Here is a 23,799-nt window from a genome sequence, read left to right as displayed (position 1 = left end):
CCATGACCTCCTGTCAGCGAGTCTTCGACACTCAACGTGGCCTCAAAGTGCACCTGGCGTGGTACAGGCACCGTGGTGATGTCACTGACACTTAAGTGTCGAATCGTGGCTGTTGTTGATGATGTTGATAATGTTGGGGATATTGATGATGATGATGAGGATGTTAGTGATGATGTTTTTGGTGATTTTGATTATGTCGGTGATTATAATGTTGGTGACGGTAATGTTGGTGATGTTGGCGACGGTGATGCTGGTGATGTTGGCGACGCCACCTGAACAGGATGTGCAGGTACGAGCCGAGGCCCGACAGGAGGTGCCACCATGCGTGGAGCTGCGACACGGCGCCCAGAGACGTGGGCAGCATGGAGACCCTCACCCTCCTGCACACCTCGTCACACCCGCCTCGTCACACTCGCCTCGTCACACCCGCCTCGTCACACTCGCCTCGTCACACCCGCCTCGTCACACTCGCCTCGTCGCGCACACAACAACAGCCATTCGCCACTAGGTGGCGGTGATTTCACAATGGCGCTCGTGCCAGGCTAAGTGCACTTTACGGCCACATGAAGCATCAAATGCCCGCTGGCGGGAGGTCACCGGACAGACCCTGCAGGTCTGCACGGGTCGACTGACTGAGATGAGTGGCAGATGCACCACCACCTGTGCCCCCTACTGTGCCAACCTGCTGTGTTTTAGCCACAAAGCGCTCTGCTCGTTGTGAGTATCGCTCCTCTACCCCCCGTTGCTGGAGGGCGACTGCCTCCAACTGCCCAGTAGCGTCCTTCTCGACCCTCCTTCACAGAGGCCGATCTTGACACCGCTGGTACCGGTCATCGGCAAGTCCACTCAGCTCCACGTCCTCCTGTACCGCATCACTCCATCTCTTCTCTAGCCCGTGCCGCGCCCGTTCAGCCCCCTCTATCCGGCCAAATAAAAGCTAAAACTATACTCCTTGGTTCTTTCGGTAAAGTCACGTAGGTATAAAATAAAGTAAATCACGACGCTTCAAACTTTGATTCAAAGCTTTCGTGACTGCAGGAATTACTCTTCGGTTCTTTTGGAAAAGTCACATAGAAGGAAAATAAATTTAATAATAACAGAATACGATGTTTCGATTGCAACACAAGCAACCATCATCAGGTAAGAATGAATGAGAAAACAAACCTAGCAAAGTTAGAAACAATGCAATACAACACAGAGAGTCGGCTAACACAACAGTCAACACCCTACCTGGTTGATTACGCTCTTACAAAGGTCGCTAAATTTGAGAGACAAAACACAGACACGGAGACACAGACAGACACAAGCAGAGAGAGACACACAAACAAACAGAAAGACAACGCCTCTGTGTCGAGGCCTTAAATAGAGAGGGGGAGGGGGTGGGGCAGAGAGAGAGGGGGGGGGGGGGGTAGAGAAATGAGAGAGTTGTGTGGAATTCCTGCCCATAGCGGCTGGAGGAGAGACAATGGACTTATAAACAAACACGCATAGAACAATGAGAGAGTTGTGTGGAATTCCTGCCCATAGCGGCTGGAGGAGCGACAATGGACTTATAAACAAACAAGCACAGCAACATGTAGAGAGAGAAATAGGAAGTTTGAGAAAACAAATTTAGTAATTAGGAAGTGTAATGCAATGCAACACAGAGAGTCGGTTAACACACAGCGCATAGCCTAGTTGATTACGTTCTTCCAAAGATCATGACATCAACAATCAACACCACCATCACCTGTATCCTCTCGCCCACATCATCAACATCATCTTCAATATTCCCCATGTCAGTCTGACCTCTGTGCTGACCCTGTGAGCTGCAACTCGATGTTTTTATTTTACCGCGCAAGGCCCCACTGAGTTACGTAGGTCTCAGAATGTAAATGCTTACACCCCGAGCTCTCAATACTCTGATGGTGCGTAGTCTTGGAGTTGTGCGCCTTTTGGCGTCATCTGGTCCAACACCAACGTGAGACTAGGCTCGAAGAAAAGCTGTCTCGGGTGTGGCCCAATCCATTTCAAGGACATTGCATCAATTGTCAGTTGTCTTTTTGTTTGCACTTTGACCGCAAGTGTTGCGGTCACTTTTGTTGCCCCGGGAAAGAACCTGTTACGACGACTATGCTCTTGTTCAGAAGCGGCCTGGCTATCAGAAATGATCGCTCGATCAAGTGGCTCATCGCGTGGACATTTACAGCAGCAGCCAAACACGCGACTACGGGGAGAGAGAGAGAGAAATACAAACTCCTGATATGCAGGCGTCAGAGGGTCGGGATCGAACCCACAACCTTCTGCATGCCAGGCGAGGCAGTTAACATCTCGTGACCCGGTGACCCCTGACCTCCACGTGGGGCAGAAGTTGTTGTCGAGGTTCCAGAGGATGAAGCCGAGGAGGAAGGAGGCGAGCGAGGAGAACATGAGGGGCTGCAGGCACGGGAGGACCCTGCACCGCCATCACCATAGCAACCACAACCATAGCAACCACCACAACAACCACAACAACCACAACATGAGGGTTCGCAGGCACGGGAGACCCTGCACCGCCATCACCATTCGCAACCACAACCATAGCAACCATCACAACCACAACAACCACAACATGAGGGTTTGCAGGCACGGGAGGACCCTGCACCGCCATCACCATAGCAACCACAACCATAGCAACCACCACAACAACCACAAGATGAGGGTTCGCTGGCACGGGAGCACACTGCACCACCATCACCATAGCAACCACAACCATAGCAACAACCACAACATGAGGGTTCGCAGGCACGGGAGGACATTGGACCACGCACAAAGACAAAGATCCCCCGCATAGCCTTAACAGACTGTTGGGGCAAGTGCTACTAGGGAGTAGCAGCGCCTATGAAGGCCGGCACGGCACACGAGGGGGTGGGTGACCAACACCACGCCCGGCCGCCTTTGTCTCCCCAGTGGCGATGTTTACACACCGCACCAGGTACTCGTCAACTTAGGGGAGGCCCAGGACCGGTCCAGATAATCGTCGCTGATGTTGGCCATGAGCGGGAATCGAAATCGGGTTCACGGGTTCAAAGTTCAGCGTGCCAAGCACTATACTATCTCTCCCCACCATCACCATAGCAACCACTACCATAGCAACCACCATAGCAACCACTACCATAACAACCACCACAACTACTACAATCACCACTATCACTACAGTCACCCCCACAACTACTACCACCACCACAGACACTACAGCAACCACCACCGCTACAACCACAGCAACCACAACCATCACACCTACAGTCACAACAACAACCACCACGACTACAACAACCACAGCAGCCACTACCACCACAATTACTCCTACCACCACAGCAGCAACAACCACAACTACTACAACCACAGCAACCACCACAACTACCACAACCATCGCTGATCCACTCAGTGTCAGTCACGCTGCTCCAGCCTGGTCTCTCGTAGCTGGGGCTGCTGTCACCATCCTAGGATCTCACCCAGATCTGGAAGAACTCTGGCGAACAGAGTAGAATAACACAAACGTCCAAAATAAACACCTCATTCCGGACCGAAACATCGCCGCAACCTCCTGGCTTTGACATTCCTCATCCACGAAGACATGCCACTCACTCACCAACCCACCCACTCACTCAATCACCCACCCACTCACTCACCCACTCACTCACCCACCTACTCACTCACCCACTCACTCACCCACTCACTCACCCACTAACTCACCCACTAACCCACCTATTCAACAACAACAACCGTCATTCGCCACTAAGTGACGTCACCACGACGCTTGTGCCAGGCCATGTGCAACTTGAGGCCACGTGAAGTGTCGAACGCCCGCTGGCAGGAGGTCATGGGGCAGACCCAGATGCCACGGGTCGACTGACTAAGACGACTGAGATGACTGGCTGATGCACCACCTGAGCCCCCTACTGTGCCAACTTGCTGTGCTTTAGCCACCCGGCGCTCCGCTCGTTGTTGTGAGCGTCGCTCCTCCGCCCTCTGTTGTTGTTGGAGGGCGACTGCCTCCAACTGCCCAGTAGCGTCCTTCACGAGCCTCCTCCACAGAGGCCGATCTTGACACCGCTGGTACCAGTCATCGGCAAGTCCACTCAGCTCCACGTCCTCCTGTACCACATCACTCCATCTCTTCTCTAGCCCGTGCCGCGCCCGTTTAGGCCCCTCGATCCGGCCGAACAAAAGCTGTTTAGGCATGCCGTGGCTGGGCATGCGGGCTACATGACCCAGGCAACGCAGCCTTGCCTGCCGGAGGAGCTCACCGATGGGACTTTGCCCAGATCGTTCAAGGATTTGTGAGCTCCTCACAGGATGGATCGTAGGCAGGCCAGCCTAAATGTTTCTAACCGGCAAAGATGTTCCATTAGGGGGTGACCATCAACCACATCAGAGCAGCACCAGGCGGATGCACAGACCTCCTTCATGAATGGAAAATTAAAGACAACAACAGTCGTGCAACGGTGGGCAAGCAAACAAAACGATTAGACGAGGCAGTACAATCAGACAGTTCCATAGAGACTCACGGAGACACAGAGACTCACGGAGACACAGAGACACATGGAGACAGAGACAGACAGTTCCATAGAGACTCACGGAGACAGAGACTCAGACAGTTCCATAGAGACTCACGGAGAACACAGAGACTCAGACAGTTCCATAGAGACTCATGGAGACACAGAGACTCAGACAGTTCCATAGAGACTCATAGCGACTCACGGAGACACATAGAGACACATGGAGACACAGAGACTCAGACAGTTTAATAGAGACACATGGAGACACAGAGAATCAGACAGTTCCATAGAGACTCATGGAGACACAGAGACTCAGAGAGATCCATAGAGACACATGGAGACACAGATACTCAGACAGTTCCATAGAGACTCATGGAGACACAGAGACTCAGACAGTTCCATTGAGACACATAGAGACACAGACTCATGGAGACAGAGACTCAGAGAGTTCCATAGAGACTCATGGAGACTCAGAGACTCAGACAGTTCCATAGAGACACATGGAGACACAGAGACTCAGTTCCATAGAGACTCATGGAGACTCATGGAGACTCATGGAGACACAGAGACACAGACAGTTCCATAGAGACTCATGGAGACACAAAGACTCAGATAGTTCCATAGAGACTCATGGAGACACAGAGACACAGACAGTTCCATAGAGACACATGGAGACACAGAGACTCAGACAGTTCCATAGAGACTCATGGAGACACAGAGACTCAGATAGTTCCATAGAGACTCGTGGAGACACAGAGACACAGACAGTTCCATAGAGACTCATGGAGACACAGACTCAGACAGTTCCATAGAGACTCATGGAGACACAGAGACTCATGGAGACATAGAGACTCAGAGAGATCCATAGAGACTCATGGAGACAGAGACACAGACAGTTCCATAGAGACTCATGGAGACAGAGACACAGACAGTTCCATAGACACCCAGAGAGACACAGAGACTCAGAGAGACGCATAGAGACTCACGGAGACATAGAAACACATGGAGACTCATAGAGACTCATGGAGACTCAGAGACTTAGACAGTTCCATAGAGACTCATGGAGACACAGAGACTCACGGAGACACAGAGACTCAGAGAGATCCATAGAGACTCATGGAGACACAGAGACACACGGAGACACATGGAGACAGAGACTCATGGAGATTCATGGAGGAGGAACGGCAAAACTCCACCAACTGTCTCTGATGAAGCCCTCTGGTCGTGGCAGCAGCAACATCAGCAACAACAGTAGCAGTAGCAGCAACAGCAGCAACAATAGCAACAACAGTAGCAGTAGCAGCAACAACAGCAACAACAAACAGTAGCAGTAGCAGCAACAGCAGCAACAATAGCAACAGCAGCAACAATAGCAACAGCAGCAGCAACAATAGCAACAACAGTAGCAGCAGCAACAGCAGCAACAATAGCAAGAACAGCAGCAGCAACATCAGCAACAACAGTAGCAGTAGCAACATCAGCAACAGCAACAATAGCAACAACAGTAGCAGCAGCAACAACAGCAGCAACAACAGCAACAACAGCAGCAGAAACAGCAGCAACTGTTGCTGTTGCTGCTGCAGGACCTCCACATTGAGCATCGAGCTCCTGAACCACATCGCCATCAAAGCAACAATAAAACCACCACAGACACCACCTCAACACCACTCCAACCACAAACATCCAAGACCAATATAACCACAACCACTCTAAACACCACTCCCATCACAACTACTCTCAACACCACTCCCATCACAACTACTCTCAACACCACTCCTACCACAACCACTCTCAACACCACTACCATCACAACCACTCTCAACACCACTCCCATCACAACCATCCAAGACCAATCTAACCACAACCACTCAACACCACTCCCATCACAACCACTCTCAACACCACTCCCATCACAACCACTCTCAACACCACTCCCATCACAATCACTCTCAACACCACTCCAATCACAATCACTCTCAACACCACTCCCATCACAACCACTCTCAACACCACTCCCATCACAACCACTCTCAACACCACTCCCATCACAACCACTCTCAACACCACTCCCATCACAACCACTCTCAACATCACTCCTACCACAACCACTCTCAACACCACTCCCATCACAACCACTCTCAACATCACTCCCATCACAACCACTCTCAACACCACTCCTACCACAATCACTCTCAACACCACTCCCATCACAACCACTCTCAACATCACTCCCATCACAACCACTCAACACCACTCCCATCACAACCACTCTCAACACCACTCCTACCACAACCACTCTCAACACCACTCCCATCACAACCACTCTCAACATCACTCCCATCACAACCACTCTCAACACCACTCCTACCACAATCACTCTCAACATCACTCCCATCACAACCACTGTCAACACCACTCCCATCACAACCACTCTCAACACCATTCCAACCACAACTACTCAACACCACTCCCATCACAACCACTCTCAACACCACTCCCATCACAACCACTCTCAACACCACTCCCATCACAATCACTCTCAACATCACTCCAACCACAACCACTCTCAACACCACTCCCATCGCAATCACTCTCAACATCACTACTACCACAACCACTCTCAACACCACTCCTACCACAATCACTCTCAACGCCACTCCCATCACAACCACTGTCAACACCACTCCCATCACAACCACTCTCAACACCACTCCAACCACAACTACTCAACACCACTCCCATCACAACCACTCTCAACACCACTCCCATCACAATCACACTCAACACCACTCCCATCACAACCACTCTCAACACCACTCCCATCACAATCACACTCAACACCACTCCTACCACAACCACTCTCAACACCACTCCCATCACAATCACACTCAACACCACTCCCATCACAATCACTCTCAACACCACTCCCATCACAACCACTCTCAACACCACTCCCATCACAATCACTTTCAACACCACTCCCATCACAACCACTCTCAGCACCACTCCTACCACAACCACTCTCAACACCACTCCCACCACAACCACTCTCAACACCACTCCCATCACAACCACTCTCAACACCACTCCTACCATAACCACTCAACACCACTCCTACCACAACCACTCTCAACATCACTCCCATCACAATCACTCTCAACACCACTCCTACCATAACCACACTCAACACCACTCCCATCACAATCACTCTCAACACCACTCCCATCACAACCACACTCAACACCAATCCCATCACAATCTCTCTCAACACCACTCCCATCACAACCACACTCAACACCACTCCCATCACAATCACTCTCAACACCACTCCCATCACAACCACTCTCAACACCACTCCCATCACAACCACTCTCAACACCACTCCCATCACAATCACTCTCAACATCACTACTACCACAACCACTCTCAACACCACTCCCATCACAATCACTCTCAACACCACTCCCATCACAAACACTCTCAACATCACTCCCATCACAACCACTCTCAACACCACTCCCATCACAAACACTCTCAACATCACTCCCATCACAACCACTCTCAACACCACTCCCATCACAACCACCAGCATCAACACCAACATCGCCACCATCAATGTCATCATCGCAATCACCTTCACCACCATCACCTACGGCAACGTCATCACAGACAAAAGAGTTCACTACTTTAGCCCACCGGTGTATTGAAGAGTGAATCCACGACATTTACAATTTGAGTCGTACAACATTTCGCTGGCAATCACATCCAACATCTTCGGGCGATTTGCCAGAATCGTGAAGCCATCCACCGGCTTCCGGTCTTAAATAGTGCAAATCGCCCGAAGATGGTGGATGTAATTTCCAGCGAAACGTCGGACTCAAATTGTAAATGTCGTGTATTCACTCTCAACACACCGGTGGGCTAAAGTAGCCAACTATTTTGTCTTTTGCCAATGTGACACTTTTTTTTACTGATTACTGATTGGCCGTGTCGGGTGATGGCGGGTTGCGATACAAAATCGAATCCAAAAACCTTTATTATGAATAATACTGGCCGTGAAAGCCGATGTGTTAAACCGACTCTCCATACCACCCCCACCACAACCACCACGCCCACCACGACCACCACCACAACAACCACAACAACCACCACAACAACCGGCATCACGAGAACTCGGTACCAGAACGCGATGTAGACTCCACGGACGACGAGGAAGCAGACGAGCATCCCGTACATCACCTGCAGCAGCAGCAACATCAACATCACCAACATCATCACCACCATCACCATTTACCAAAATCACCATCACCACCATCAACATGACCACCATCACCACCATCAACTTTACCACGATAATGTACAGCAACATTACCGCCATCACAATCAACATAACCCCCATCACCTACAGCATCGCCACCACCATCAACATCACCAAGTGCAACGTCACCTACAGCAACTTCATCACCACCCCCAGCAACATCAAACAAAAACCACCACCGTTGGCCACTAAATAGCGGTGAAGTCACCACGGCGCTTGTGCCAGGCCAGGTGCACTTTGCGGCCACGTGAAGCTTCGAAGGCTCGCTGACAGAAGGTCACGGGACAGACCCAGGTGTCATGGGTTGACTGGCTGAGACGACTGGCAGATGAACCACCACCTGTGCCCCCTACTGTGCCAACCTGCTGTGTTTTAGCTTGCCCGGCGCTCCACTCGTTGTTGTGAGCATCGCTCCTCCGCCCTCCGTTGTTGTTGGATGGCGACTGCCTCCAACTGCCCAGAAGCAGCGTCCTTCACGAGCCTCCTCCACAGAGGCCGATCTTGACACTGCTGGTACCAGTCATCGGCAAGTCCACTCAGCTCCACGTCCTTCTATACCGCATCACTCCATCTCTTCTCTAGCCCGTGCCGCGCCCGTTTAGCCCCCTCGATCCGGACGAACAAAAGCTGTTTCGGCATGCGGTGGCTGGGCATGCGGGCTACATGACCCAGCCAGCGCAGCCTTGCCTGCCGGAGGAGCTCACTGATGAGACTGTGTCCAGATCTTTCAAGGATTTTTAAGTTCCTCACACAATCCAGCCTGCTGGTTAAACCCAGGATGGATCGTAGGCAGACCAGCTGAAATGTTTCAAATTGGCGCAAATGTTCAATAAGAGAGATCCACGTTTCACAAGCATATAGAAGGGAGGGCATGACTGTGGTCGAGATGACCTGAAGCTTCGTGCAAAGCGACAGACCAGGTAGCTTCCACACAGCGTTATGCAGCTGATGAAAAGGATAATGCCGCTCGGCTGATTCAGTGAGACCTCTTGCTGCCAAACCGGAGCTGGTCATAAGCATACTGCCTCTCCACTCTCTCTACAACTGCTCCATCACTCATGAGGAGTGGAGGGGGTGGAGCATTTGGTAACATCAAATACTCAAGCAGGTGCTTCGTTTTAGTGGTGCTGGTGGTAAGACCCTACCTCTGAGTGCCAAGCTCCAGCTTCAGAGCCTCCAACTCCTCTTCTGAGTGAGCAGCAATCACCAGATCATTAGCATACATAACGTGGTTGACCAATTGGGAGCCATCCCTCGACCGCACCTGGGCATCAATCCGTCTCCCATAGTATCTGTACCAGATGGAAATCCTACTCGTACAGCCATTAAAAGCTTCTCGAACTACCTGGCCGAAAATATATAAAAGAGTGTAGTGGCCAGAGGACATCCCAAGGTGAACAGGGAATGGCTCTGACTCCCGGCCACGTAGCTTTAGCCAGGGCTGCTCACCATCATGAAGGTCCTTAATGATCATGAGCAAAGAGTCAGGGACTCTGAAAGCACGAAGACCAACCCAGATCCCTGGCCTGTTGATGGTATCATAGGCCTTGACCAGGTCAATAAAGCAGAGATGTAGGTCTTGTTGGAATTCCCTATGCCTCTGCTGTAGCAGACGAACAGAGAATATGGCATCTGTGCAGGACCGCCCTTTCCTGAAACCGCATTGGGGCTCCGCAAGCCTCTCCTCAGCATGCCTGGCAAGGCGATGTTGAATAATCCTTGCCAGGACCTTTCCCGGCACACTGAGGAGTGAGATGCCCCTGCAGTTGTTACAGTCTGTGCGGTCCCCCTTCTTAAAGAGGGGGGCATCCCATCTCAGGAGATGGGATACCAACCAGCCACTCATTGTGGGGGGTTACTTCCTCCAATATTTGAGGCACAGCAGCTCCGGCAGGATCATCCACACCCTGTCCCGTGATGTTTTTTGAACCCGAGGGATTTCCCCTCGGGGGTCGGAGATCGGATCACCGTTCTTTCCCTTAAGCATGTTGATCGGTGTGGTTGCTGCAAGTTACGTTTGTGATGCAATGAAAGTGTGATTTGTGATCGTGGGCTAACGAGGCATTCTCCATCTCCTCAGCGACCCGCGACCACCACCCATCCGTGCAGCGCCGCACGGCTCTCCGAAGCTCCGAGCGAAGGCTTGCGGTAAAGCCTCCTCATTCTCCGACGTGGGATGCTGTGCAGACGGTGGGCGTGAGCCTGTCGCTCTTTCTCATCCAGCCGGAACAGCTCCTCCATCAGCCAGGGTCTCGGGAGGTGGGGGAGGAAGGTCTGGACCATGGACCCAATTCAGAGAACGGCACGGCTCTCCGAACCTCCAAGAGAAGACGACACTAAACCTGCTTACGCGTGGACGTTGCGTGTTGTGGACGCTGGAAGTGGGCCGCCCGTTTATCGCAGCCGGCCCGAAAACATTCACATCAGCAGCATCATGATCATCATCACCAGCATTAACACCACCACCTACACACCATCATCATCATCAATATCGCCAATTTCAACAACATCATCATCACCAGGATCACGATCACCAACATCACCACTCATCAACAAAAACATCAACATCACCAGAATTAACAACACCACCATCAATATCGGCATCATCATCACCACCATTACCAACATCACAAATATCACCAACATCACCACCACCACCATCAACATTACCATCTACGGTAATATCATCAACATCATTACCACCAACATCACCACCACCATCAACATCACCTACAGCAACATCACCACAATCATTAACATCACCAACACTCGCACCATAAACATCGCCCTTGAAGACATCAAGATCAATAAAATCAGTGTTATCCCCAGTGCCAGGCTAGGTGCACCACCAGCCGTGTGAAGGTCCTCACCTGATGGAACACTGGATCCTTCAACAGGAGGTAAATCTGCAGGGACACAGACAGCTGCGTGAGTGGTGAGTGTGGTGAGTGTGGTGAGTGGTGAGTGTGGTGAGTGTGGTGAATGTGGTGAGTGATGAGTGTGGTGAGTGGTGAGTGATGAGTGTGGTGAGTGATGAGTGTGGTGAGTGATGAGAGTGGTGAGTGATGAGTGTGGTGAGTGGTGAGTGTGGTGAGTGATGAGTGGTGAGTGTGGTGAGTGGTGAGTGTGGTGAGTGGTGAGTGTGGTGAGTGGTGAGTGATGAGCGTGGTGAGTGGTGAGTGTGATGAGTGTGGTGAGTGGTTAATGTGGTGAGTGACGAGTGTGGTGAGTGATGAGTGATGAGTGTGGTGAGTGATGAGTGTGGTGAGTGTGATGAGTGGTGAGTGGTGCGAGTGTCTGTGGTGATGTAGGGCACCGGGTTGGTGCCGCACTCCACCACAAACCCGGCCACCTGAGTTCGATTCCCGCTCAAGGCCACCAACACCAGTGGCGAATTCTGGGCCTCCCCTAGGTCGATTAGGCCCCAAATCAGTCTGTGGTGCAGTGGGCAAGCATCGCTACTGCTGTGGTCCTGGCCGCCCACCCCCTCGTGTGCCGTGCCGGCCTCCAGTGGTGCTACTCGCTCAAAGTTACGGCTATCGGGGATACTTACCAAGTCGGCTTTCGCGACCAATATCATCCACAATGCAGGTCTATTGGATTCGACCGCTGAAGAAGAGGGAGCTGCTGGTAGGAACGTTGGGTTGCTGGTCGGTCAATGGACAGGGTCAACGGCGGCACCACGTGGTGGTGCGTTCCGCACAATATGCCCCACTGTGAGGGCGGGCACAAGCCGGCGTGAGTTGGTGAAACGTTGAGTTTTATAAGGGGGGCACCACGGGGTGACCAGCCCCTCCCCACCCAGCCCCACCCCTCACCCAGCCCTTCCCCACCCTCCCCACCCAGACCCACCCCTCCCCACCTTCCCCACCCAGCCCCTCCCATTTGTGGATGCACGACGGACGGACGGCCACAATAATCCCCTGCGGGCTGCTGCTGCTGGTGTAGTGACCCAGGAGGTTCCTACACAGTATCAATGCGTCGTTAAACCCTCCACCACCCGACACAGCCAAATTGTAAGCTTTGTCACGTAAACGAAACGTGCCGATTCGTCACTGGTACAGCACTAACCGGTTGTGTGTTGGAGAACCAAGCCACAAACATCTACCGTCTGAGTAGGATGCTTTGCCAGCAATTACAACCAGCTTCATCAGGCGACAGCCAGATTGGTGGAGAAGTCCACCTGTTTCGTTCCTTAAATAGAGGCGCAGGTGTGGTGACGTCACTCGCCCTCTCGTCTTTGCCTTGTGGTTATATTTAAGCGGCCGAGGGCGGTGGTGGGCTAAGTGTTAATTTAAGTCAGTTCGGGCGAGGCGTGTAATGCATACGTCTGTAGAAGTATGTGCGGTGTTTCAATTGCTGTTAAGTGTTTCAAAGAGATTGCCTGTGTATCTCTGCGTGTGGCTATGTGTCGCTGTGTTAATTTGTGTGTATGCGTGTGTGTGTGTGCTCCATTACAGTATGCAAGGGGCTGGTAACCCCGCCATTTTTGAATCACTTTACCGATTAATCGTGGTGGTGAACACCAAAATAAGCTTGTCCCGGATTCCCTGGGTGGACGTACGTATGTACGTATATACGTAAATATGTTTGGGACAGGCATCTATGACATCTTCTGGACAAACCACATTTGGTGGAGCCAGACAATACCCCTCCCAAACTTGATTTGAAGCTTTCGTGACTGCAGGAATGACTCTCTGGTTCTTTCGGTAAAGTCACGTAGAAAGAAAGAAAGAAAGACGAAATAAAGAGCGACGTTTCGATTGCAACACAAGCAACCATCATCAGGTAGAACTAAATTTGATAGAGAGACAAAACAAAGACACGGAGACACACAGACAGACACACAAGCAGAGAGAGACAACACAGAGACACACAGAGAGAGACAAAACAGGGACACACAGAGAGAGACACACAACACAGAGACACACAGTGAGAGACAACACAGAGACACACAGAGACCCAATGCCTCTCTGTCGAGGTCTATACCTCTCCCCTCGCGATTCTTTCAGAGACAGCAGGAAACTACGGTGGGTGGTCACGTGGAATGTCCAAACGCTCACTGTGGAGTAGAGGCTGCCACTCCTCTTCAGGAGCTGGACCGGTACCGCCTGGATCTGTGTGTAGAATACAGAGGGGTCCAGTGGACCGGTTCTGGCTCCAGTCAGATGAAGGGGTGGACAGTCCTCTACTTGGGGCAGGAGACTGCCAAACAACAGGGAGTGGCTCTTCTTCTGAACAAAATAATGAAGGGGTGTGGGAGCGTGGCGGTGATTTGTGGGAAGCTAAGCCCCAGGCAACTGTGGGCTCACCTTCCCATCAACCAGAGGCGAGGAGTGGTGGTGGTTACTTACACCCCTCAGGATAGGGTCATCCTGTTGGGTGACTTTAATGTCCGAGCAGGTTCTGATGCTGGCACCTGGTCTGGAGTGATTGGAGGGCATGGGCCAGATCAGCTCAAACACAACGCTACGAGGCAACTAAACTTCTGTGCAGCCCATGGGCTTGTAATTACCAACACGCTGTTCTGGCATCGGCGCATCCACACAACATCATGGATGCATGCCGGGTCCAAGCAAGAACATCTGCTGGACTACATAGTGACGGACCAGCGGATGCGAGCCCACCAGGACCTACCGTGGAGCTGATCTGCCCACTGACCATTGGCTTGTCACCTTAAGATGCGCCTGCAATACTTAATGTGGGGGTGGGTGTACACCCAGGACTCCATTCAAATCCGCATTGGCCTGCTCTCGGCTCAATTATGGTTTCAAGCAAAAATGTCATCATTACTTGTGCAGGGATATCGATGGGCTGTGTATACTTACCTGCAGGGGCAGTCAGGGTCCAGCAGGGGCAGTCGTTATATCCCTGGCCCAAGGGCAGGTGGGGGGCTGCGGGGTGTCCTGGGATCCCTCAGAGCCCCCTTTGGAACTCTCTAGAAGGTAGGCGGAGCCAGGGCTGACGTACGGGTGCTGGGTATAAAAGCCGGACCCCGGGAAGGGTCCGGGGCCAGTCCAAGACAGAAGCAAGAAGACCAGCTAGATAGGACCCTGGGACCCCTAGCCCCGCTGCCCTTGTAAGGGCCGGGACTCTGTGTGGCTCAGTGGTGAGACCCTGGCAACCCCCGGGCCCGACGTCCTTGTGAGGGCCGGGTCCGAGCGGGCCAGTAGTCGGAAACCCGCACCCTGGCTAGGGTGCGGGTTAGCGTAGCCTCCCCTAGGCGCCCGTAGCCGGAGGACCCAGAGTCGTGGTCCCATGTTAGGGCTCTTCAGCCCGGAGGCAGAACCTCACCCCGGCAGTGGCGATATAAGGGCCGTTGCCCTGAGTGAGTCGGGGGCTGTACCGCCGAGTGTTGCACCAATAAAAGTGTCGCCTCCGAGATCCGTCTCCGATGTCTCTCCCGTGAAAATGGATACGCGCCTGAAGACACGTACCCCGCCGTGGCGGGTGGCGGCCGCCGGGGGCCACATCGCTCCCGGGGCCGACGGCGTCCAACCGGCTGGTGCCGGCGGCATCGCCGCTGTGAACGCTTCCGGCGGGCGACGTCTTGGTGGGCGCGGAGGATCCCGGTACCCACGGCGGCCGCCAGCGTCCAGCAACGCCTGCCGCCGGCGCTGAAGGCGTTTTCCACGGCGGGAGGAAATTGGGGGTGGGCTTCCAGCGCCGGTTCGTCAGCTGGGGGTTGGCATCTTCGCCTCCTGATGCCGAGAAGAAATGGGCGAGGTTTAGGACTGTGGCTCACGCAGCTGCATTGGCTGTGTTGGGCACGCAGTCCAAACCTCTCCAGAGACCCACGGCTGATAGAGGAGGTGTTCTGGTTGGCTGAGAGGAAGCGACAGGCCCACTCCCACCATCTACAGCACCGAACATCGAAATGAGGAGGCTTACCGCAGCCTTCACTCGGAGGTTCGTAGAGCCATGAGGCGCTATAGGATGAGTGGTGGTGGTGGCTGGCTGAGGATATGGAATCTGCATCCGTAGCTGGCGATCACAAATCACTCATTAACTACATCAAAATAGTAACTTTTGGCAACACACCATCATTCAGGGAAAGAACTTTGATCCGATCTCCAACCCCCAGGAAAAAGTCTGCAGGTTTGCTGACCATTTCTGTGAGGTCTTGGGGGAGGGGAATTCCCTCAGCCCAGACAACATCACGGGGCACGGTGGGGATGTGACCCTGCTGAGGCTGCCGTGCCTCAAATATTGGAGGAAGTAGCCACCCTTCTGAGTGGTTGGCTGAGGTGTCATCTGTTGAGAAAGTATGAGGGGCGATCCAGAGTTTGAGAGCATGGAAAAGTGCTGGGCAGAGACTCCCAAGCAAAATGCTGAGGGAGGGTGGCATCTGTGTGCAGACTGCCCTATGTGAGATTAATACAAATGTGTGGACCACAGGATTGGTTTTTCAGGATTGGAAGGATGACCTGGTCGTCTCCCTCTTTAAGAAGGGGGGCAGCTCTGATTTTAACAGCTACCGGTGCATCTCCCTCCTCAGTGTTCCGGGAAAGGTCCTGGCAGGGATTATTCAAAAGCTCCTTGCCAGGCACACTGAGGAGAGGCTTTCGGGGCCCCAATGTGGTTTTAGGCTGGGGTGGTCCTACACAGACACAATATTCTCTCTCCATCTGCTGCTGGAGAGGGATCGACATCTCTGCTTTATTGGCCTGGTCAAGGCCTATGATACCATCAATAGGCCAGCTCTCTGGCTTATTAATTCTTCCAGGGTTCCGGACTCTCTGCTCACAATCATTAAGGGCCTTCATGATGATGGGCAGGTCCTGGTAAAGCTACGTGGCCGTGAGTCGGAGCCATTCCCTGTTCACCTTGCGTTTGCGACAGGGATGCCATCTTGGCCCCTGCACTAATCAACATCTCTCTGACTGCGTAGTTTGAGAATCTTTCCGTGGCTGCACTGGAGGAATGTCCATCTAGCGCGGATACAATTGGAAGCTGATCGATGCCTGGGTGCGATAAAGGGATGCCTCCCTATTGGTCAACCCATGCTATGTATGCTGATGATCTCATGAATGCTGCTCAGTCTGAGGAGGAGTTGGAGACTCTGCTGTTGAAGCTGGAACATGACGGTGATGTTGATGGTGATGGCGATGTTGAGGGCGATATTGATGGTAATTTTTTGATGGTGATGCCGATGGCGATATTGATGGTAAAATTGATGGCGATGTTGCTGGCGATGTTGATGGCGATGTCAATGGTGATGTTGTTGATGGTGATGGCGATGTCGATGCCATTATTGATGGCGATGTTCGTGACGTGGATGGCGGTGTTGATGGTGCTGATATTGATGTTAGTGATGTCCTCACCCCTGTGACGAGGCAGCTGAATGCCACCAGAGTGAGGATGAATGGAACATTCATGAAGTTTGGCTTCTCAAAGCTGAGAAACCTGCAACATCATCACCGTCATAATCATCAACATCACCATAAACCATCATAAACATCATCATCATCAACATCATTAACATCATCATCATCAACATCATTAACATCATCATCATCAACATCATTAACATCATCATCACCATCATCATCAACAAGCACTCACAGGCAGTGTACACAGTACACCAGTCATTCGTAATGCTTTAGAGGTCATCCGTGATGTTGTAGAGGTCATCAGTGATGTTGTAGAGGTCATCCGTGATGTTGTAGAGGTGAGTGGTGATCTTGTGGAAGTCATCGGTGATCTTGTAGAGGTCATCAATGATCTTCTAGAGGTCATCGGTGATTTTGCAGAAGTAATCCGTGATCTTCAGTAGAGGTCATCCGTGATCTTGTAGAGGTCATCAATGATCTTCTAGAGGTCATCGGTGATTTTGCAGAAGTAATCCGTAATCTTCAGTAGAGGTCACCGGTGATCTTGTAGAGGTCACCGGTGATCTTGTGGAGGTCACCGGTGATCTTGTGGAGGTCACCGGTGATCTTCAGTAGAGGTCACCGGTGACCTTGTAGAGGTCACCGGTCTCTGGAGAGGTTATCGGCGCTGTGGCACCTCCGGTACGCTGACTGCAACGGGGTTGAATCTTCCCGTGGCAGCGACGTGGCGACATCGCGACCGCTCCAGACGCAGGCGCTCCGTGACCTCTGATGTGGTACTCACGTTTGAGATTGGGCACGATGTTCGGCGGGTTCTCGCTCCATGCATATTCACGTTGACTCAGGGCAACTTTTTTGTCGTGAGCGGCGTTAGACCGCTCCTTTTTGACGCCGGCCTGGGGGCAGCAGACCCCTCGCTCAACGAGAGATTTTGCCGCGTGGACAATCGGCGGAGCACGATAACAGAATGGACAATTAGCGAAGAACGTCGCGAGAGGCGTGCACAGACCCCCGGGTCGACCGGTTCATGGGGCGGTCGCAGTGCAGCGGAACCCTTCGCGACGCGCCACGGAGGCACGGGGGTGGGGGGGTGGAGGGGAGGGTCACTGCGTTGTGGCAATGACGTCGTGGTGTGAGGCCGCTGCTCCTTGGGCATCGCTTTCGAAAAACGTGGCTGCCGATGTCATTCCGTGACAACTTAGAGCCGTGCATTGGGCGCTCCCCGGCCAGACGGCTCGACAACGTGGTCAGTTGGCAGGCCTGCAGCGGTGGCTCTGCAGGCGAGGAGTCTCGACCCTCCCCACAACCTCCCCCCACAACCTCCCTCCTCCCACAACCTCCCTCCCCCCACAACCTCCCCCCACAACCTCCCTCCTCCCACAACCTCCCTCCCCCCACAACCTCCCCCCACAACCTCCCCCCACAACCACCTCCCACAACCTCCCCCCACAACCTCCCCCCACAATCTCCCCCCACAATCTCCCCCCACAATCTCCCCCCACAATCTCCCCCCACAATCTCCCCCCACAATCTCCCCCCACAATCTCCCCCCACAATCTCCCCCCACAACCTCCCCCCTCCCCCCTCCCTCCTCCTCCCTCCCCCCTCCTCCTCCCTCGTGTGTCTGCTAAGCAGCGATTGCCTCTTCGGTGACAGCCGCTGCCACTGCGCCGCTTTCTCCATCCTCTTTGTGCTCGTTGCTCGGATTGGGCGCCAGTCCGTGGAGAAGAGAAGCAGCAGCGATGCCATTTTCCCCCCCAACCGAGCTGCAGAATGAATGGATTGTCGCCGCGGGTTTCAGACACGCCGATGCCGATGGCCGCCGATGGCCGCCGATGACGAAGACGGTGGTGGTGGCGGTGGCGGTGACGACCACCGGATCCTCCCGACGGAACGTGTCGCGATGTCCGGTCGCTTGCGGCCCCTCCGCGCGGTGTCGTTGCGACGGCGTGGGCGGACGATCAACAGTAACCATCGTCGCCGTTAGCGCCATTCCGCGCGGCACGAGACTGGGATTTGAAATGACCGTCGCCCCCCACCACGTCCTTCGAGAGCAATGTTGGTACAGTTCTCGCATACGGTGTTGTACAGTACGTACGATGCTCGCGGGTAGTGCGCAGTACCCAGAGGCGGTTTGTACAGTGTGTACAGTTCCCCGTGTGCGGGTTGTACAGTATGTGCAGTGCTCGCAGGCTGTTCACAGTGTATACAGTACTCACAGGCAGTACACGAAGACGCAGCACGTGTAGATCATGGGTAGCTCATCCAGCAGCTAGGAGAACATGACCGACATCAACATCATCACCATAAACATCATCACCATACACATCAACATTCACGTCGTCATCACCATGAACTTCACCCCCTTCGTATTTGTGGATCAGGTGTTGCGTAATTGCGTGACGTACGGCAATAGAGGCGTTTGGGTTACATCGCCCAAATATAAATGTTTTATGACGCTATCCACATATACAAGCACAGAGACAAATTCAACCGAGAAGATGGATTCTGGCTTAGCAATCATTGGAAGGATTTGATAAACCATTTCAGGTCTTAATTGATTGTTCACGCTTACGGTGGCTTTCAGACAGCATACATTAATTTTTCGTCTCCCCCCCTCCTCTTTTCAGAACATAGATGGACTCGTCCTTCTAAATAAACTGTCAAATCGCTGCCTGTGGCGCTAACGTTTTAAAATAAATAAATAAATACACCGTTTTAAAAATAAATACAAACACCGTTTATAAATAAATAAATTAATGCTAACCGCCGCTTCTTTCAAATGTTTCTTGCCGTTGGTTTTCACACCTGATGATGACCGTTTGTGTTATGGTCGAAACGTCGTGAGAATTTTTATTGTTTTTTATATATTTTATTATTTTATTGTTTCCCTTCAACGTGACTTTACCGAAAGAGCTAAGAATATAAATGTGTCGTTGAAGCTGCCACCACCCGACCACAGCCAATTCTTTGTGAGGTTTGTCGCGTGAACAAAACGTGCCAATTCGTTAATAACTCAGCACTAACCCGTGTGTTGGAGAGTGACAGCCTCATCTGGCTATCGCCTGATGAGGCTGGTTGTCGTAATCACCGGCGAAACGTCACAGTACTCGAATTGCAAACGCTGTCGTGGTTTTACTCTCCAACGCACCTGTTAGTGCTGTACTAGCAACTAATTTGCGCGTTTTTGTTCACGTGACACACCTTACCCGTTGGCTGTGTCGGGTGGTGGAGGGTTTTGACAACGCACGTTTATATTAAACACGGTCTAACCCAAAAAAAACACCTCCTCTGTTGAGGACAAGATTGGGGTCACGAAAGCCTCCGACTCGGCGTTCAGCTGTGCTGTGCATTCTCTTTTCTGGATGGCCGCAGTCACCGCCACTCCTGGAGCGTTTTTTTTATTTCCCATTTGTGCATCCGCTTGAGAGTATTTGGCTACTCCTAGAAATGTCCACGGGATGACGACGATGATGATGATGAGTGACTTGGTCGAGCTGCTATCGTTTGTGATGGCCAGGTAGCTTCTGACAAAGAGCGACACAGCACCTCAGTGGGGCCTTCTTAGCTGCGTCAAATACAAAATAGCGAATCAAGTATCCGCTGCTGCTGCTGCCATGGTTTGTGCAGTGGATGATGCGGGTTAGGGTGGACCACGAGCAGCCTCATTGAAGATCAAACCCCAGACATCTTTCTGCCGTTGTGTCTTTCACACAAAGGCAGTGCCTCTACACGGGCAATGATGGTGATGATGATGCTGCTATGTGCACAACTAACAGATTCAATGAATGATACAAAAACAACATGGCTTCACCCGTTCCGGCATACACAGAAGAGGCGTTAAGATGGTCAGACACCAAACAGACACCGATAGTATATTGCCTCGTTATTCACGAACCGGCCATCCGCGATTTTGGCTATCCGCGCGTCGGATCTGGAACTCTGAGCGAGTGAATGGGTAGGTAAATGAATAAGTGAGTGAATAGGTGAGAGTGCGTGTGAGCAAGTGGATGGGTGGGTAAATTAATAGTTGAGTGACTAGGTGAACGAGTGAATCTGCGCGAGTGAATGGGTGAGTGTATCGGTGAGCGAGTCTCACCTGCATCTCGTACAGAAGGGTCATGTGGAAAAACCACGAGCCGATCCCGACCACTACAGCAACAGAACATCATCACCATCATCACCGTCATCACAACATCATCACTATCATCGCCATTACATCATCACCATCGTCACCAACGTCGTGCCTGTGTCTGTCACCTTCCCCCCCCCCCCCCCATGTCTCTCTCTGTGTCCTTCCCGTGTGTCCGTGGGTACCTGAGATCCCAACGTGCGCCACCAGGTACCTCCACTCCATGTGGGCTCGAGCGCAGAATGGCGCGGAGAGAAGAGGGGCAGCCACCATGGGCAGGTTACTCAGCGTGTTCCCTACACACAGAGAGACACAGGGGCAGCCGCCATGGGCAGGTTACTAACTCAGCTTGTTCCTTACACACAGAGACAGGGGCAGCCACTATGGGCAGGTTACTCACTCAGCTTGTTCCCTACACACAGAGACAGGGGCAGCCGCCATGGGCAGGTTACTCACTCAGCTTGTTCCTTACACACACAGAGACAGGGGCAGCCACCATGGGCAGGTTACTCACTCAGCGTGTTCCCTACACACAGAGACACACAGGGGCAGCCACCATGGGCAGGTTACTCACTCAGCGTGTTCCTTACACACACAGAGACAGGGGCAGCCGCCATGGGCAGTTTACTCACTCAGCTTGTTCCCTACACACAGAGAGACAGGGGCAGCCGCCATGGGCAGGTTACTCACTCAGCTTGTTCCCTACACACAGAGACAGGGGCAGCCACCATGGGCAGGTTACTCACTCAGCGTGTTCCTTACACACAGAGACAGGGGCAGCCGCTATGGGCAGGTGACTCACTCAGCTTGTTCGCTACACACAGAGAGACACAGGGGCAGCCACCATGGGCAGGTTACTCACTCAGCGTGTTCCTTACACACAGAGACAGGGGCAGCTACTATGGGAAGGTTTCTCCCTCAGCTTGTTCCCTACACACAGAGAGAGACAGGGGCAGCCGCTATGGGCAGGTTACTCACTCAGCGTGTTCCTTACACACAGAGAGACACAGGGGCAGCAACCATGGGCAGGTTACTCACTCAGCTTGTTCCTTACACACAGAGACAGGGGCAGCCGCTATGGGCAGTTTACTCACTCAGCGTGTTCCCTACACACAGAGAGAGACAGGGGCAGCCACCATGGGCAGGTTACTCACTCAGCGTGTTCCTTACACACACAGAGACAGGGGCAGCCGCTATGGGCAGGTTACTCACTCAGCGTGTTCACTACACACAAAGAGACACAGGGGCAGCCACCATGGGCAGGTTACTCACTCAGCGTGTTCCTTACACACAGAGACAGGGGCAGCCGCCATGGGCAGGTTACTCACTCAGCTTGTTCCCTACACACACACAGAGACAGGGGCAGCCGCTATGGGCAGGTTACTCACTCAGCTTGTTCCCTACACACAGAGAGACACAGGGCAGCCAGTATGGGCAGGTTACTCACTCAGCGTGTTCCCTACACACAGACAGAGACACAGGGGCAGCCACCATGGGCAGGTTACTCACTCAGCGTGTTCCCTACACACAGAGACACACAGGGGCAGCCACCATGGGCAGGTTACTCACTCAGCGTGTTCCCTACACACAGAGACACACAGGGGCAGCCACTATGGGCAGGTGACTACTCAGCAGCGCTGCACTGCTGCCCAGCGTGTCCGCAGGTAGCGGGATAGTGGACCGACCTTCCGTGAAGGATAGCTGCTAAATAAGCAGGGGCAACCCTGATGAATGCGCAGTCGTGGACCAAACAGCGATAGCACCACCACGGTGTGGTTAGGACCTCAGAGTGCAATGGTTTTTCCTCTTGAAAAGCCATGTACCCTTTGATGGTGCTGTGACACGGCAAGCATAGGCCTCCATTATAATAAGCCCCCAGCCATGGGTTAACAAGTCCTCAACGGCAGAGCGGGCGGAAGAAGACGTGAACATCTGGACGGCTGTGAAGGCGGGGCGAAGGCTGCAGCAGAACGATACGTCCAATCGTCCTTGGTTTCCTTGCTATCGGATTCATGGTCCCGTGCTGTCAAGCATTGCGTAGAGGCTGCTCAGAAACGGCTTCTCCACAATAAAAGAAATCGCCTGCAGGCGTCTTGCATGAAAGGAACAACATCTCCCGGCACGTTCAATTCAAGTCCTTGGGCGACCGGCTAGCGACGACGGGGAGCAGGACTGTCAGGTCTCGAAGCTTCTAGCTACAATTCGACATTTGAAGCTTTCGTGACTGCAAGGATTCATGCTCTTTGTTTTTTTTCGCTAAAGTCACGTAGGTAAAAAAACTAAATAAATGAACACTAAATTAAATCACAACGTTTCGGGCGCAACACAAGCGTCCTTATTTCTTGGTTCTTTCGGTAAAGTCACGTTGGAGGGAAGCAATAAAATATATATATAAAACAATCAAATTATCACGACGTTTCGACTGTTTGTGTTACAGTCGAAACGTCGTGAGAATTTTATTGTTTTATATATATTTTATTATTTCCCTTCTACGTG

The 23,799-nt window shown here is 52.5% G+C and overlaps 1 protein-coding gene across 1 annotated transcript in view; it reads right to left on the bottom strand.

Annotated features, from left to right (window-relative positions):
• LOC116956768 (alkaline ceramidase 3-like) overlaps positions 1-23,799 on the bottom strand; it is a 49,640-nt gene that overhangs the window by 5,467 nt on the left and 20,374 nt on the right. The window contains exons 2-9 of the mRNA XM_032978555.2: positions 21,489-21,599; positions 21,271-21,323; positions 19,391-19,443; positions 17,163-17,244; positions 11,709-11,744; positions 8,701-8,759; positions 2,333-2,434; positions 273-380 (exon numbers count right to left, since the gene is read on the bottom strand). Coding sequence (XP_032834446.1) covers positions 273-380; positions 2,333-2,434; positions 8,701-8,759; positions 11,709-11,744; positions 17,163-17,244; positions 19,391-19,443; positions 21,271-21,323; positions 21,489-21,599 — 604 coding nt within the window. The remainder of the gene's footprint in view (positions 1-272; positions 381-2,332; positions 2,435-8,700; positions 8,760-11,708; positions 11,745-17,162; positions 17,245-19,390; positions 19,444-21,270; positions 21,324-21,488; positions 21,600-23,799) is intronic.

The sequence above is a fragment of the Petromyzon marinus genome, chromosome 67 (assembly GCF_048934315.1).
Source record: "Petromyzon marinus isolate PM22_M1 ecotype Great Lakes invasive population chromosome 67, UKy_Petmar_22M1.pri1.0, whole genome shotgun sequence".
Classification (NCBI taxonomy): domain Eukaryota; kingdom Metazoa; phylum Chordata; class Hyperoartia; order Petromyzontiformes; family Petromyzontidae; genus Petromyzon; species Petromyzon marinus.
This window is presented reverse-complemented; position numbering and strand designations above follow the sequence as displayed.